Below are 15,024 nucleotides of genomic sequence, written 5' to 3' on the forward strand. Positions count from 1 at the left end.
TAAGAAGGGTCAAATGCATCAATGTAAACAAAGCAAGACAAACAAAGGCTTTCATACTTAAACAGAAAATACACATACAAGCACCTAAGCATACAAACAACATGCACAAGGACCCAGATGTATGTCAATCATGCACAAAAAATTGAATCCAACACAAACATCCTAGCTAGCATGATGACTACCACAGTAATGTGAATGGAAGTGTTTATAATCTAACTATGGACTCAAAATTCTTAACGCTACATCTAATGGCCACTGTAAGTCGAGCTCTTTCTTTGTGTATTTGTTCCACAATGAACCGTACATTATGGGAGACATACCATATTTACTATACATCTCCGTGTAAGGGGTCCCTTCTGGAGGGGCCAGCTGACTTTATTCAAAACTAATCCTGGTACCACAAGAGCAGCAACACCATTTACGGAGTGTGCTGAGAAGAGGCTTTTTTTTAAAAATGTGTGTAAAATATTACTATTCCAAACAAATATTGCGAAAGGAGAAAAATCCCCACATTACCTGACTTCCATTTTTGCAAAAAAATCATAACAAATCCAAATCAAAAGACCTACGCCAAACAAATCAAGAGTATCGCTTCAGCGACCTTACCAAACAGAAGTCTCCAACTCCCACCTGCCGATCTCTGGCGACCTAATGGTCACTGCAAAATTACACCAAAGAAAACTCCAGTCGAGACTGGTCACCACCTGGAGGGTCAAATCGGGAAAACTAGAAAAGCCACATTGGCCTGCAAAGACTAGGGTCTCCTCATGCAGTGTACATCCTCAGTAATATTTCGATTCTCCATCAAGACCAGTCCTTCGGACGACCGTGACTCCGATGGGGTCCCACATTGGGCACCAACTGTGGAAATGGACCTTTTTAGGGGTACACTGGTTCAGGGTCACACTTTTGTCCACGTTTTCAAAGACCAACAAAATAGAGATCGGCACTGGAGTGGAAATAAAATAACAAGTATATTAATCACTCATGAGTGGGACCACATCCACACAACAGGAGGTTGTACACTGAAGTCACAAACTGTGTCCCTTTAATACTGGTTTTCTGCAATGCAAGCATGTGAAAAAATGGAAGAACAGTTTTAGAAATAGCTGTTAGCAAACCAGGGCAGATGAATAACCACTTGGTCAGCATAGTGGGAGGGGGAGCAGAAATGCTTATGGCAGCAGTAAACGGTTGACAGTTAACATCTGAGACCAGGTGCGTTGGCAGCTACAAACCCTCAGCACGTACATTGCTTTAGCTGAGTCAGGAAGTCAACTAAAATAGATAACACAAGCAGACTGAAAAAGACGAGCAGCAGAGGACGGGAGAATTACGAAGGAAACAAAATGGACACCACAGCCAAAATGGCTGTCGCTTATGCTAAGTAAAATATTACACATTTCCACATATCCTAGGAAAGCTCAATGTGCCCTCTTTCTCCATAATTGTACTCCATTTACGAAGCCAAGAGCAGGTGTTTAACCCATGCTCAATTGTCATATAATGTGCAGGTGTACTCTCTGGAGGTGCGTCTTCACTTTTCCCTACTGGAATAGTAACGTCCCCTCTTACCAAACTCTTAAATTTTTTTAAAATAATACATTTTTGCAATACAATGAGAAACAGGGTAGATTTCAATCCAATGTTATTGTTTTGTTCCGTATACGTCAAATTTCAATAGCCCAATCACATATGAACACATCCAGATTTTTACCACGGGGCGCAACGACCCAGGAGAGCAAGTGTCATGATGAACTACATTCCGTTACTGTCAAAAACAAGCTCATTGCCACCCAGTAACATTCCAAAACATCTTCAAGATCCAAGTTTTTAATATTAACTTTAAAGGAATTGGGACTACACAGGTGCCCCCACTGATCAGCACTCCGACAAATGTTGTACTCTGCGCAATCTGATCCCCCTCACTGGCTGTCTCGTACACTAGCTTTTACTCCCTTGCAATTTTATGGAATTACTGTACATTAGCAATTTTTAGAATTATTTATTGAAGTCGTTTTGCTTTTTCTAACACATGTTTTATTTGTTTGCAAAGGTTTTAATTGATCATGCAGTAAAACGATTATAATTACATCCAGATACGCTACTCACTTTCTGTTAATCCAATCCCAGCTCGGCGCCTTGACTTCACCAACCAATCCCAGCATGAAAGCACACCAACCAACCAATTTCAGTGTGAAACAGTAGGACGTATGGTCTCACTCCTTGCAGCAGTTCAGCCTCCTTTACAATTTCTCACACATTCACACACCTTCAATAAAGCTTCAAAAACTTCTTGTTTGCTTTTTTCCAAAGAAATAATGGTATCACTATCACTCAGAACATTTCCCACAACTGCAAGTGAAATCACGACCAGCATGAAATCACACAAATCAATGTAGCTTTACCTGTTAGTGCAATTAGGTTCCACTAGCACTGATCAAGTTAATCAATCACAACAACTATGTCATTGGTATAGGTGATGGTACCTCACACACTACACTGCAAATAATACAAAGATGTTTTTATTCAATTTGATGTATGTATCTATGTATACACCAGGATCTTCAATTTCTGAGACCCTGAATTCTTCTATCTCTTTCTCCTAAACAATTCCTTAATGCGTCCTCTTGCTCACTCATTCGATCTCACAACATCACTGCCTAAACCAAAACACAATTACAAAAAACAACAATTGGCCCTATTAATATTCACATCTTCAAAACTGCAACCAACTTCTAGTACAGCCTTGTCAGATCCCCAAGTTCTGGACACTTGATTTGGGAATCGGGGATTTTATTTTATTAAGACTTGGGAGGGTGATCTGGGTCTCCCTTCAGGGTGTGAACCATATCCTCTGCTACCAGAAACTGACAGCGTGAAAACAGTATTAAATTAATAGTTCAACCCTTGAATTACAATCAGGATCTCCAATGATGCACCCGACTCGTCTTAAAGCAAATGGATCTTTACCACAGTTTTAGAATGGAGCATTAAAACTGAAATATCTCAATAATCATCAACATTAGAATTATTATGTTCAGTCAAAGATAATGGTTTTAGAATTGGTTCAAAACCCTTTATTTCTCGCTTGTTTGTTGTCTTTTTATTCAGTTAGTAAAGATAAATCTGTTTGCGGAAATATAAAAAAAAATCAAAGTTAAGGTCAACAGGAATATACCATGGATTCTATCCAACAAGAAACCCATGAAGAGTTCCTCTTGACAAGGACAAGAGCAAGATTTCAGGAGCCTGTACTTATTATAAAAAATAAATAACACATAAATTCTGGAAATTCACCCTAGTCTCCCCTCTCCAAATAAGCATTAGAATACAATTGCAGTACCAACCCAACTGTCAAGCTAAAAATAAATATGGTCACAACAGTAAACATGACCATTAGAAATGAGAGATAGGCACATTCCAAAAAGGCAGGCAACACAAATGACTGTCAGCAGTAGCTCACAGCAATCAGAAAAAGGATGTGGCAATGGCAAAGGGCTGGGGTCGAATCTGGAAAGGAATGGCTTTTGTCTAACTAAGAACACGTACGCGTATAAAACATAAAAACATATGTATCGATGAGCTCCATGTTACATAATCTCGAGCAAATGAGAAAGAATCTTCTGACGATCTGCAGCTTTTCCATTCATTCACACAGTAGACGCTTGAGTCGACAAGGTATTAACCGAAAGTGTCTACTTGCTACTAAACATTTGTATCTTTTGGGTATGATTTCTGTGAGAATCTAAGCAGGCCCTAAAACTGATTTTCTATTCAGCATTCCACTACATACAACAACTACTCTAAAGAGAGAGAAACATTGTCTTGCAATATCCTGGTTAGATCATGAGAAACACAATTACATGCAAACCCTATTATATTAATGTTGTAGTTTTCTGTTTATCAATGTGATCATGTGTTAGCTCTAAACTATCTAATACAATCAGAACATGTAGCTTAGGAAGAGAAAAACTACATTTGAGGAAAGCACATTCTACAGTGATGACAAGCTAAGCAGGCCAAATATAAATCGTTTAAATAAGCCAAGTCATCGTTTAGCATTTTTTAAATAACGTTTATTTAAGTGAAAGAGGGGAAGGGAAATTAGAAAGAATAATGAGGCCTAGCCTATCTTAGCAAAGAAAGTACAATAGAAATGGGTGCTTTCTGCTAAATGAACTAGCTACCCATTCATTCTGTATGTTTACAGAAAGACATGTTCATCTATATCTTGCTCAATATATGTGTTTTCATGTAAATGTCTAAGACACTTCGTAAGGTTAGTTACTAGGTTTATTCAGTTATATTTTCCTGCTCCATCAGAGTTTTTAACTACCATGATATAAATCTTAAAAGTACATGTCCAACTTTGTAAATACACTGCACCCTTCCCTAGGCCAACCCTCAGGTTGACTTGTGTGCATGAAAAGGAAGATTTAGGCCTGGCAAAAGGTTTATTTTGCCAGGCCGAAGTGGCAGGTCAAAACTGCACATACAGGCTGCAATGGCAGGCCTGAAACATTTTTAATGGCCTACTTAAGTGGGTGGCACAATGAGTACTGCAAGCCCCTACGTGAATTTATTTTAAGGCCATAGGTACATGTAGTATCACCTTTAAATGGACTTACAAGTAAACTAAATATGCCCATTGGGTGTAAACCAATGTTACTCTGTTTAAAGGAGGGAGCACAAGCACTTTAGCACTGGTTAGCAGTGATAAAGCTTGCAGAGTCCTAAAGACAGCAAAAATAAAGTCTGCAAAAACAGGAGAATGTAAGGAAAAAAGTTGGGGGAAAGCCTTCCCAAGGAAGCAATGCTAGGTGGGTCCCTAGTACGAGGTAACAAAACAAGAAGGAAAAATAGCAAAGTGGTGGGACACATAAGTTGAAAACTAACTAGGAGGAAGGAGGAAGGGAGAAGCCAAAACAAGTGTACTTTGGCAAGCACATTGCTGCTTTGTACTGGTGTCAGTGCTGATCCAGAGCGCTATCAATTAATCAGGGATCAATACTCAATAACATCACAATACAATGGCCCATACACATTCACCCAAATACCTGATGCGCTGGGGGTCAAGTTTAAATGACATTACAATTATTTTATTCATAGATTCATGTTTGACTACTCTAAATACTTAACTAAACCTTTACATCAACTCTGTTTCCTCTTGGTCGAAGGACCAATTAGTTGAATAGCTGATGGTAATGCTAGTACTATCTAACTAACTGTCTAGTCAGCTAAATAATCACAGACTCTCTGTAAAGTTAATAAAGTTTTATCTAAAAAAATATGAATTTATAAATGCTCATTGCATACGGTCACAAATGCAAAAGAATGAAATCCACAAAAGGGAGAGAAAAACATCAGCATATACAAAGAGTGTCAAACTCATAATTCAATTAACGGTATGCACATGAAGGAGTGGATAAATTAAGAGGCATCAGTCTCAGCAAAAAATAATGTGAAACATTATACTTATGACGGAGTGGATAGGTAAAGAGACCTAAGGTTCAGAGACAAAAATACATTTGCAAATGATTATGCAAAATACAAGTCATAAAGATAATACTAACTCAAGGAATCAGTGAAATTCCACCCCCTGGCCAAAAAGATTGATGGGGTCCCCTGAAATAGAGTTAGGGACCAAAGACTTAAGGACAAAAGAGCGGGACAGGGACAGGATCAGCTAGGCCTCTCTGCAAACCGACGTACAACGACGCATCACCCCTCTCTTCTCTTTCCTCTCAAGATGACCTAAACCACATCCCCTAAGGCACCCCAGTTATACCCTAAAACCTACATGTCCGTTCCACATCAGTTGAAACATTTAACAGAATCTGACTTTCAATCAATCAATCAATCAGTTATTTGTAGAGCGCACTAATCACCTGTGAGGGTCTAAAGGCGCTGAGCGGGGGTGAAGGTGCAGCTATTGCTCGAACAGCCAGGTCTTGAGAAGTCTCCTGAAGGTCAGCAGGTCCTGGGTCTGTCACATCTGTGTGGGGAGGGTGTTCCACGTCTTGGCCGCGAGGTAGGAGAAGTATCTGCCGCCCGTGGAGGTCCTGTGGATGCGTGGCTCGGCAGCGAGGGAGGGGTCGGCGGAGCGCAGCTGTCCATTTGGGGTGTAGAAGGTGAGACGCTTGTTGAGGTATGCTGGTCCGGTGCTGTGTAGTACTTTGTGGGCATGGGTGATAAGCTTGAAGGTGATCCTATTCTTGACTGGGAGCCAGTGCATGTCCTTCTGGTGGGCAGTGGTGTGGGTGTGGCAGGATATGTCGAGGATGAAGCGTGCAGAGGCGTTCTGTATGCGTTGAAGTCTCTTCTGGAGTTTGGCTGTGATTCCTGCATAGAGGGCGTTGCCGCAGTCCAACCTGCTGCTGACAAGGGCCTGTGTGACTGTCCTTCTGGTTTCAGTGGGGATCCATCTGTAGATCTTGTGAACCATGCGCAGGGTGTTGAAGCAGTTTGAGAGGTGGTCTGTCACACCACTGTGACTTCATTCATAATTTGTACATGCTTATTGTTCTACATCCTTTCACATTACATAATATTTGACTCCTTCACACAATTTAATACATGATACATTTTAACATTTTCACACATCTTTTTCAGCAACGTCCCAGGAAGATGTCCCAGGTCCCACGGCCAGTCTCATCTGTTGGCAGGGGAACAATGCACTCTGTGCTGAGCATCCTTGAACTCTTGTTCTTTCTCTGCTGCGCTCGAGGCTCATTCGACTAACTTTGGCAAATGAAACATAAACATTCATTAATTACACAGAAATGCACTTTTCACTCTCTACCACCCACCTTTACACTATCTACGTTTAGTGTTTTCCTAGCAGGAGCTTAAGGCAAAGGTGGCATTATTCATTATTTAAAGCAGGATGCAAGATGGAAAATGCAAGATGCGGCCTAGTCATACATTATTTCTTGTTTGTTTCAAAGCATAATGTAAATATGGTCTAGTTCTTTCATGGATATATTTCACATTAGTGCACACATGCGCAAAGCAGTTTCCCTTATGTTCTTGTGATGTGTATGTTAATTTCTTTCACTGCACACTGTTAGTATGTATTATGGGGTGTCAATCCGAACAGGTTTCTTTTTGCAAAACGCTCCTCCATCAGTGCTAATGTGGCAGAACTGCATTCCACAACCCAGGAAATTGCTTCTAGCCAGCCTGCTCCTAGCCTTCCTGTCAGGTTTTCCACAGCCTCCAAAGACTGAAGAATACCATTTTGACAAAGAATTTAAGAACGATTTGCCATGTTTACTGTAATTGTAGAATAGATAACGGAACTGTTTACTTACTCTCTACTGTCCCATCAAGTAAAAATGTCCATCCATACCTATCGACAAACTAATACTGTTCAGCCCTGTCATGTAAAGTAAAAACAGTATTAGTAGCACATTAGTGTTTTGTCTTGATTCAATCAAATTAAACAAAGCATTCGGGACACATTTCTTATCCAATTCCATTCATGTCAAGCTCCAGTATCTTCTTAGACAGCATCAAGTACAATTATTATTCCCTTTAGGTCCAGCTATCCAGGACGTTAGAAGTCATGTCAGTTCGTTCTGCCATCAATGTCCATTTCACTAAACCCATGCGTCTTCTTTATTGAAAGAAGTTTCTATTTTGGTCAATGGAACAAACATCTCTCTTGGCACGTGGTATTTCAGAGTGGTGTGGGCGGGGTCTCAAACGGACGTTTGCCCCCTTCTCATGTGTGCTGTGCCAAGCTGGCTATGCATATTTGTACTATGATATAGCTTTCTGTGATGAGCTTCCTGCGTTGGCTTTGCTTAAAATTAGGCACATTTTAAACCATTTTATTTGTGTGTTTTTCCAGTTTCTTTAAAAAGTACATTGTGTGCTTATTTTCTTTTGTGTGGGTATGTGCTTTTTGCTAGTTTTAGATTTTGTGTCCGTGTTTTTTGCTCTGAAAGATCAGAATATTTTTGGGCCCCTTTTTTGATCTCTCCTTTGAAGTGTTCTTTCTTTTCGTGGGAATGGCAATGCATATGTACGTGTTAGTTTGGTGATTAGTATTTTGTTAATTATGGGGGACACCTTGTTATTGGCAGCTGCAGAGCACTTGCTCAAAGTGTAGTTTGCTTCTTTAAGGGGAAAGGGGGGATTTTGAGCCTTTGTATAGCTGGCAGACTCCATAGCTGAAATGTTTACATTATATTCATGGTATTTATATTATTTTTTAAACTTGTTTTTATTAATACTTTTCTCAACACTAACCTGCTTGGGCTCAATAATCTTGACTATACAATCCAAATGAAGACAATATCTTCAATCTGCTGTAAACATAATCTACAGTCTCTCGGTCTAAGAACTATTATGGCATGCACTTTCATTTTACCAGACCATAGTTGCCTTCGGTTTTGAATTCTCATGGATACTATTATTACAGCAGCTAAAGAGGGTTTTAAGAAGACCGAATCAGATGTGTCCCTTTCATAGAGGTGTTATCTAAGGCAGATTGTAGGACCTTTTTTAACGTTGTTTTTGAATAAAAAATAATTACATGCATGCATCCTTAGAGGAGCCTTAAGTCAGCTCTTTTAATTCACTGGCCTGGTAAAGTGGCTTTGGCAGTATGCTTCTAGAGCAACATAATTTTGGCCCCGCCCTAACACGACACGCTAACATAGCACATGTTTCTTGTGAAGCTTAACAACATTAATATAAAGTGTTGCTCTTGGCATCATTATTAAAGTGCATTCGCAGTATTAGAGTATTCATTCATACATTGTGTCCCGTAATCGTATTAAATTATGCATTTCTTAGAGACATGATGAATAAAACATCCTCACTTCTTTAGAATGCTCTCACTTTAGAAACATCAATGAATTGTGCAATGCGTGCACTAATGCTTCATATGTTGTATTAAAATGTAGTTCTTAGTCATACTTATATACATTCAAGATTTAACTGTATGCCACATGTAACAGGAATCTCACATACTGACAATTTGTATTCATGTGTGTTTGAAAGTGCACACACATATTAAATGTGCACCAACGATTTAATACTTTAAAGTTGTCCTGACTAGGCCTGTTTTCCATTCTGCATAAAATATGGTTTCCTATTTTCTGCTTACATGACTTTTTCCTTGCAGGTGTGTCCATATGGTTTGTTAGTTTGAGTTGATACAATGCTGTACTAGCGATAGAAAGAGAAGAAAACCTTGACAAAGAACTTGGAGAGCCAGAGCGTTAACTGAAGAGTCCTATGCAGCATTATTGTAGCATGGTTTGGATGAACGACGATGGTGTTCCCATGTTCAGTGAGGGACATTTCATAAATGCTGCAGCTTACAACATGAGAATGAAAAACTCCTGATGATGTGGACAGAGGGGTGTTACCTGGGATATTCTGGTGCAAATAAATGGAATAAACACTGTTTAAGGACACTCTTACTGTCTCCTGGACTTTGGGAGGTTTAGACCTCTATGCTTTTCTTTTGATTTTTTGCTGAGTGTGACTTTGGCTAACACTCAATCTCTTGTCCTAAGAAGACGCTTGACTGAGCTTCTGAGATGCTATAAACTTCCCAATCTTTCCTGCATTTCCCTATGTTTCTGCATTTCCATGGTTTTTATATCTCTTAATATTATTGAACCATCCAAATTAGTTTGAACTTTAACTTAGACGATTTTAGAAGTACTCATGTATAGAGGAGAGAACCAGATTTTGTTATTGATCTTTTGTATTTCTGTGGCTGAATTTCTTCCTTGTCTTATACTGATACACCTAAACTTCTGTAGGAGGTTGGGCTTTCCGGGTATTTTTCTGTACCTTTACAGCATGGTCCTGAGATTTGTGCACCTTAATTTGACTGCAAACTAGTAATACACTTTCTTAACTATAGTCACTGGTTCCTAGCTCTTAATGTGTAGCCAAATGGGTTGCATTATTAATTGAAATTGATTAATTTAATATTAACTCCCATCACTTCTCAGGTGACAAAGAAACAATTCATTGGAGGAAAAATGATAAGAGGGTTGGCCCTGAACACTGTATCACTTTCAATCACCACCACACACAGCATTGGCAATGGGTAAGCCCATATCGGCCAGGGCTCTCTTACAGTGAGAGTGATACATTTTAAACGATCACGTGTGCTCATTGACTAAAAAGGACACTACAGTACCAGGGCCGGTGGACAAATGCTTTACTTTTCTATATTTTTTCCATCCTTTATCTTTTTTATTTATAAGATAGTAAATCCTAGATTTACTAAATTTTCTTGCAACCGACTGCAGCAACCAAATATGTGCTCTAACAAGGCCACCTTGCACACAGCATTTGCGCACAAGGGTGCAGGAGTGAGTGTACACTGAATAGTTTCGGGATTATATTGCTAGTTTGTAAATACCATGCATCGTTATGGATAGGTTTCCATTGTTGCAAATCCTTAGGAGACCTAGTCCTATGTATGATGTACTAATGTGATGTGTATTCAAAATAAAAAATATTTTCTACATCAGTTGTAAGTACACTGGCCTGATAGGAAGTACCTTACTATTCTGTTATTATTAAATACATTTTTCTTTTCTAAATGAACAAAAACATGGAAGTATAAGGTTGACACGTTTAGACCTCTGCAATTTTTTCTTTCCTTTTTAATTTTATTTCACATTCTTGCAATAAAAAAAATAAATGTTAACCATTGCATCAGGTTACCCAGGCTAGACCTATTGGCTTCGCCAACGCAAGTTTTATCAATGAATTCAAAAGATGCGTTAAAACGATCAAAGATACAGTGCTGAAGTGAACTCTCTTCTGTTCACGGTGCACTTTATGACTATTACTCTCCAAGACAAAACTATTGTCATCGATTGATTTGTTATAGAAGAATGCAAGCTGATGACTCAGAGTAATGTTGTTATTACTATTCCATTGTTATAATCTGTATAATAAATACATGCTGAGTGAAATGTTTAATAGCAGGAACTAAACGGGCTGGCATCCTAAACCCTGATAGTACAACCTCGGCTCCTAGTTTATGGATTGGGATAATTATACTATTGTGCCATCATTTAGATATTTCATCACTTGCAAATCGATGAGCAGAAATTGCTTCTTATCATTTTGCAGCACGGAAGTTGCAGTTGCGCGAGGGCGCAAGGCACTCAAAGCATTGTCTTTCTGTATTAAATTAATGATCCTTACTTTCGCTGGAACTCTGATCCTGAAAATGTTTTTTTGGAGTTTAAGAACTAGGGAGCATATTATCAAGAAACAGCGTTAAAATTACCGCCACTTTAGCGGTAGCAAACTGCAGCTAAAGCGGATATAATGGGCTTGATAATATGCCCTTGTGAATTCCCATAGAAGCCCAGGTTCTGGTGTTAGCCTGGGCTTCTATGGGAATTCTCCAGGGCATATTAACAATCCCATTATCACCGCTTTAGCAGCAGTTTCCTTCCGCTAAAGCGGCGATCATTTTGAGGCCCTTCTTAATAATAAGCCCCATGCTTTCATATTTGGTTTTTGTGTGTTCCCTTTGTTCTCGTTGTTTGTGTAAATATAAATACCGCGATGAAATCACCTCGTTTCTGAGGCTAGAGATATTTAAGGGGTGTCGGTATTTGTGTAGTGTTCGATATAATTTTGTGTAATTTTTGAGTCTTTGTTTTTAAATTTAAATATTTTCCTGAGCATTGTGTTGCTGGAGTTTAGCTTACTTTCATTGAATGCACACACAGGTTATTCACATGTCTTCTGCGTTAAATCTCCGTTTACCATCTCCTAACATAAACTTCCTTTCAATTCTTGCAGACTGACATCTTCCAGCTCGAAGCGGTGCACCTTGGAAACGTGTACAAGATTGTTATAGGACACGATGGCCTTGGAGCAGGTCAGATACAGCTGTCTTTTCCAGCACCAAATGACTTTTCAGACAATTATCCCACACTGATAGTCCTTTTCTTGCACGTATATTCATAATGGCACCATTATTTTGAGAACATTATTGTTTGCAAAAATATCATCTGATTTTCAGCACCAGAAATCAAACGATATGAGGCTTCTGCTACTCCAACATAAATAGAGAGCACAATGTGCCTCTAATCTCATGACGAGGGGTGGGCATAACTTGAGAAATTACTTGTAGCAGAATTACCTGAGAATTCCACGAGATTACATGAAATTACGCAAGAAGAGTAATTTTGCATTTAGCACTATTTATTAGCGCAAAAATGTTGCTTCACGTTAATTTTCGAAGCTCGGGGCATTTTTGCGCTAAGAAATAGCACTGAATGACACGGAACCCAAATAGTGAGCAGCAACTCGCACTCGCTAAATGTGCTTTTGGAATAGGATCTTTCCTCAATTTACTTGTGGTATTTAGAGCTATTATCTTATCGCAAAATGCACTCGAATGCCCAATATGGATGCAAGAATGCATTTTTGCACTAGGAAAAAGTGCTAAATGCAGCAGAAAATGAATAGCGGGCACAAGGGGTCGCTGTAACTCACAAAATGTGCTCTTACTGGAGGTTTATTTCCCCCCAGATTACGCAAGGAGTAATCGCATAAAATATCGGAATTTCTGTGTCAAAGAGTAATTTAGAATTATCTAAATTACTCCGATTACTCAGAGCGTAATTGCAATTCTACCCAAGCCTAGCCATGGTTGGCCAGAGGGATTAGCTACTAGCCGTGAATTGCCCTTGAGTGGCCCTGGTGCAGTCCTTGCTGCCTAGGGTTGAAGGAATCATGAAGGCAGCGACAGGAACACAACGTAAAACCTGTTTATGTCACTCTCGGATGTATCCCTATTCCTGTCAGCAGCCAATAGCGGTTGTTCAGGGACTAATGAATGGACAATGATTGAACCCAGGCATTGCATCAGGGATCAAAGGTTGCATGATGTATTTTGTGACAGAAAAGTCCTTTGCATGGTAAATATGTGTAACCCTGGCCCAAGTGTCCAACTGTACTGATGTCTGGATCTCTAATGTTGACTTTTTTTGTCACAGACTAATTTAGAGTCTGCATGTATGCTATCATAGGCCTGTCTCATGAATTGCAATATTGTTGAACCGGAAGCGGCACCCAAGGTGCTATCCTCATGGCGGTGGAAGGCTACCGCCTTCACCAGGCGTTAAGCAGCATGAGCACTGTAGAGCAGCATACTGTGTAGTGATCAGTAGTAGTGAACAGGACCTTTTTTACCCTGTTTCACTGGCGTGAGGGTCACAGGTCAACTGCTTAACTCACCATTGGCCTACATCAGGTAGATGTGGAGTGCTGTGCAGTGCAGGAGTTGTTGCTCTGCATTGGTTGTGTGTGTACCTGGGTTGGGGACAGACCAAGGTTGGAGCAGTACTGTGCAGTGCATGTGTGGTTATAACATGTACTGGGTGTATATATGCCTGAGAGGAATAAATTACATGAGACATGTAGTGCTCTGCTGTGCAGTGCGTGCGCAGAGAAAGCATGTGCTGGATGTATGTCTGCTTGCGTGAATTACAACGCATGAAGGGTGAAGTGTTTTACACCGCACATATGAGTATGTGGGCTGGCAGTGTATGTGTTTGTAAATGACACATCCTGTTTAAAGACAGAAAAGCTTCAATGCTGACCAGTGTGCACAAACTGAATGTGTGTGCTGTGTGCATGTGCACATGTAAGGGTACAATGCATAACACGTAACAGTGCTGGACCCAATGTGTGCTGTTAATGTACACTGAGTGAATGTGCCTGCAATGGGACATTGAATGAGGACCCAAGCCTTCCTGGTGTCGACATGAAGAGGAGATGAATCCCCCAGACAGATGTGTGTACTGCTGCATTCCTGTGAGCTGGGTAGGAAGAGTGGAGGGAAAGATAGAAACTCCCTTACACTTCAAAAAACTACTATAAGATTCATTGATAGATCACAAGGAAGGGGCGTGACACATCTCAGGAAGGGAGATTGGACTGATAAGGGAATCATAAAGAGTAGGGCTGGGGACCTGGGATTACCTTTTGATGCACATATCACTGTGGTTGACATTCAGGTGTGCACACTGGCCCCAATGAATAGCTTTGGAGTCATGCCTGCTGTGATAAATATATTTAATGAGGAAAGAAGAAAGGGATAAATTCTCACTTCAAAAGAAGCAGAACCCTATCATAAAACTTCAAAGACTTAGACCCTAAATCATATTTGGTGTCTGGCAAACGACTAGAAAAGGGGAGGTTGAGTACCCAAATACTAGTCATCTGCCAAGCAGCCTGATGGGCTGTGTGAGAAGGGGAAGCTCTGCAAGACGTGCCTGTGACTGGGACTGGGGGTTAATGCTAGTCTCCCTGCTGGGTGAGGGGGCATCACCAACGGAAACCAAGACCATTGCCCTGGAGTCTGGAGCATCACTGCCAACCTGCTTGCCAAGACCAGTGTGACCTGTGAGGAAGAAGAGAGAGTTGGAGGGGAGCGAGGCCCAGTGGGGAACCCTACCCTGAGGACTCCCTGTGCAAAGTGTGAGTGTCAGCTGAGCACTGATTGAGCTGTAACCCGTGTGCAAGATTGTTTTTACGACACTCGTATGCCAGGAGAGCGCTGGCATAGACTGAGCAATGTGTTGAGATCTGTGCTGGTCTTGCTACTCCTATACCGCTGCCCTGTAGTGACCCTGTATGCGAGAACGGCCCACCAGTAAAAGTATCACTTCAAGGAGTGGCAGGACTTGTGAACGTCAGGCTGGGAGGCTTGTGCTCGTTTAGTCTGCTCCCGCATAACTACGTACCATATGTCAGGAGGAGCTGCTTGTAGAAACGTCGCAAACATTTTCAGACTGCTGCCGAAATGTAAAACTAAGGTCACACTATGGGGGAACTGCATCTGACTCACTGTTGAGGATTGCCAGAGACAGCGTGGATGATGTCACATCCTTGCTGGCTCCAGTCGGAGTTCAAGAAAGGATTGCCCTCACACCCATGTTAAGCAAAGCCAACTTACTGTGTCTTCGTGAGCAGGGAGGTGCCCCAACTTCCGGGAGACCTCCGGCCACG

The 15,024-nt window shown here is 40.6% G+C and overlaps 1 protein-coding gene across 1 annotated transcript in view; it reads left to right on the top strand.

The window, feature by feature from the left end:
• Positions 1 to 15,024, top strand: part of RP1 (RP1 axonemal microtubule associated) — a 2,616,437-nt gene that overhangs the window by 545,028 nt on the left and 2,056,385 nt on the right. The window contains exon 9 of the mRNA XM_086965756.1: positions 11,806 to 11,884. Coding sequence (XP_086821882.1) covers positions 11,806 to 11,884 — 79 coding nt within the window. The remainder of the gene's footprint in view (positions 1 to 11,805; positions 11,885 to 15,024) is intronic.

This window comes from Lissotriton vulgaris, chromosome 4_1 (assembly GCF_964263255.1).
Source record: "Lissotriton vulgaris chromosome 4_1, aLisVul1.2, whole genome shotgun sequence".
NCBI lineage: Eukaryota > Metazoa > Chordata > Amphibia > Caudata > Salamandridae > Lissotriton > Lissotriton vulgaris.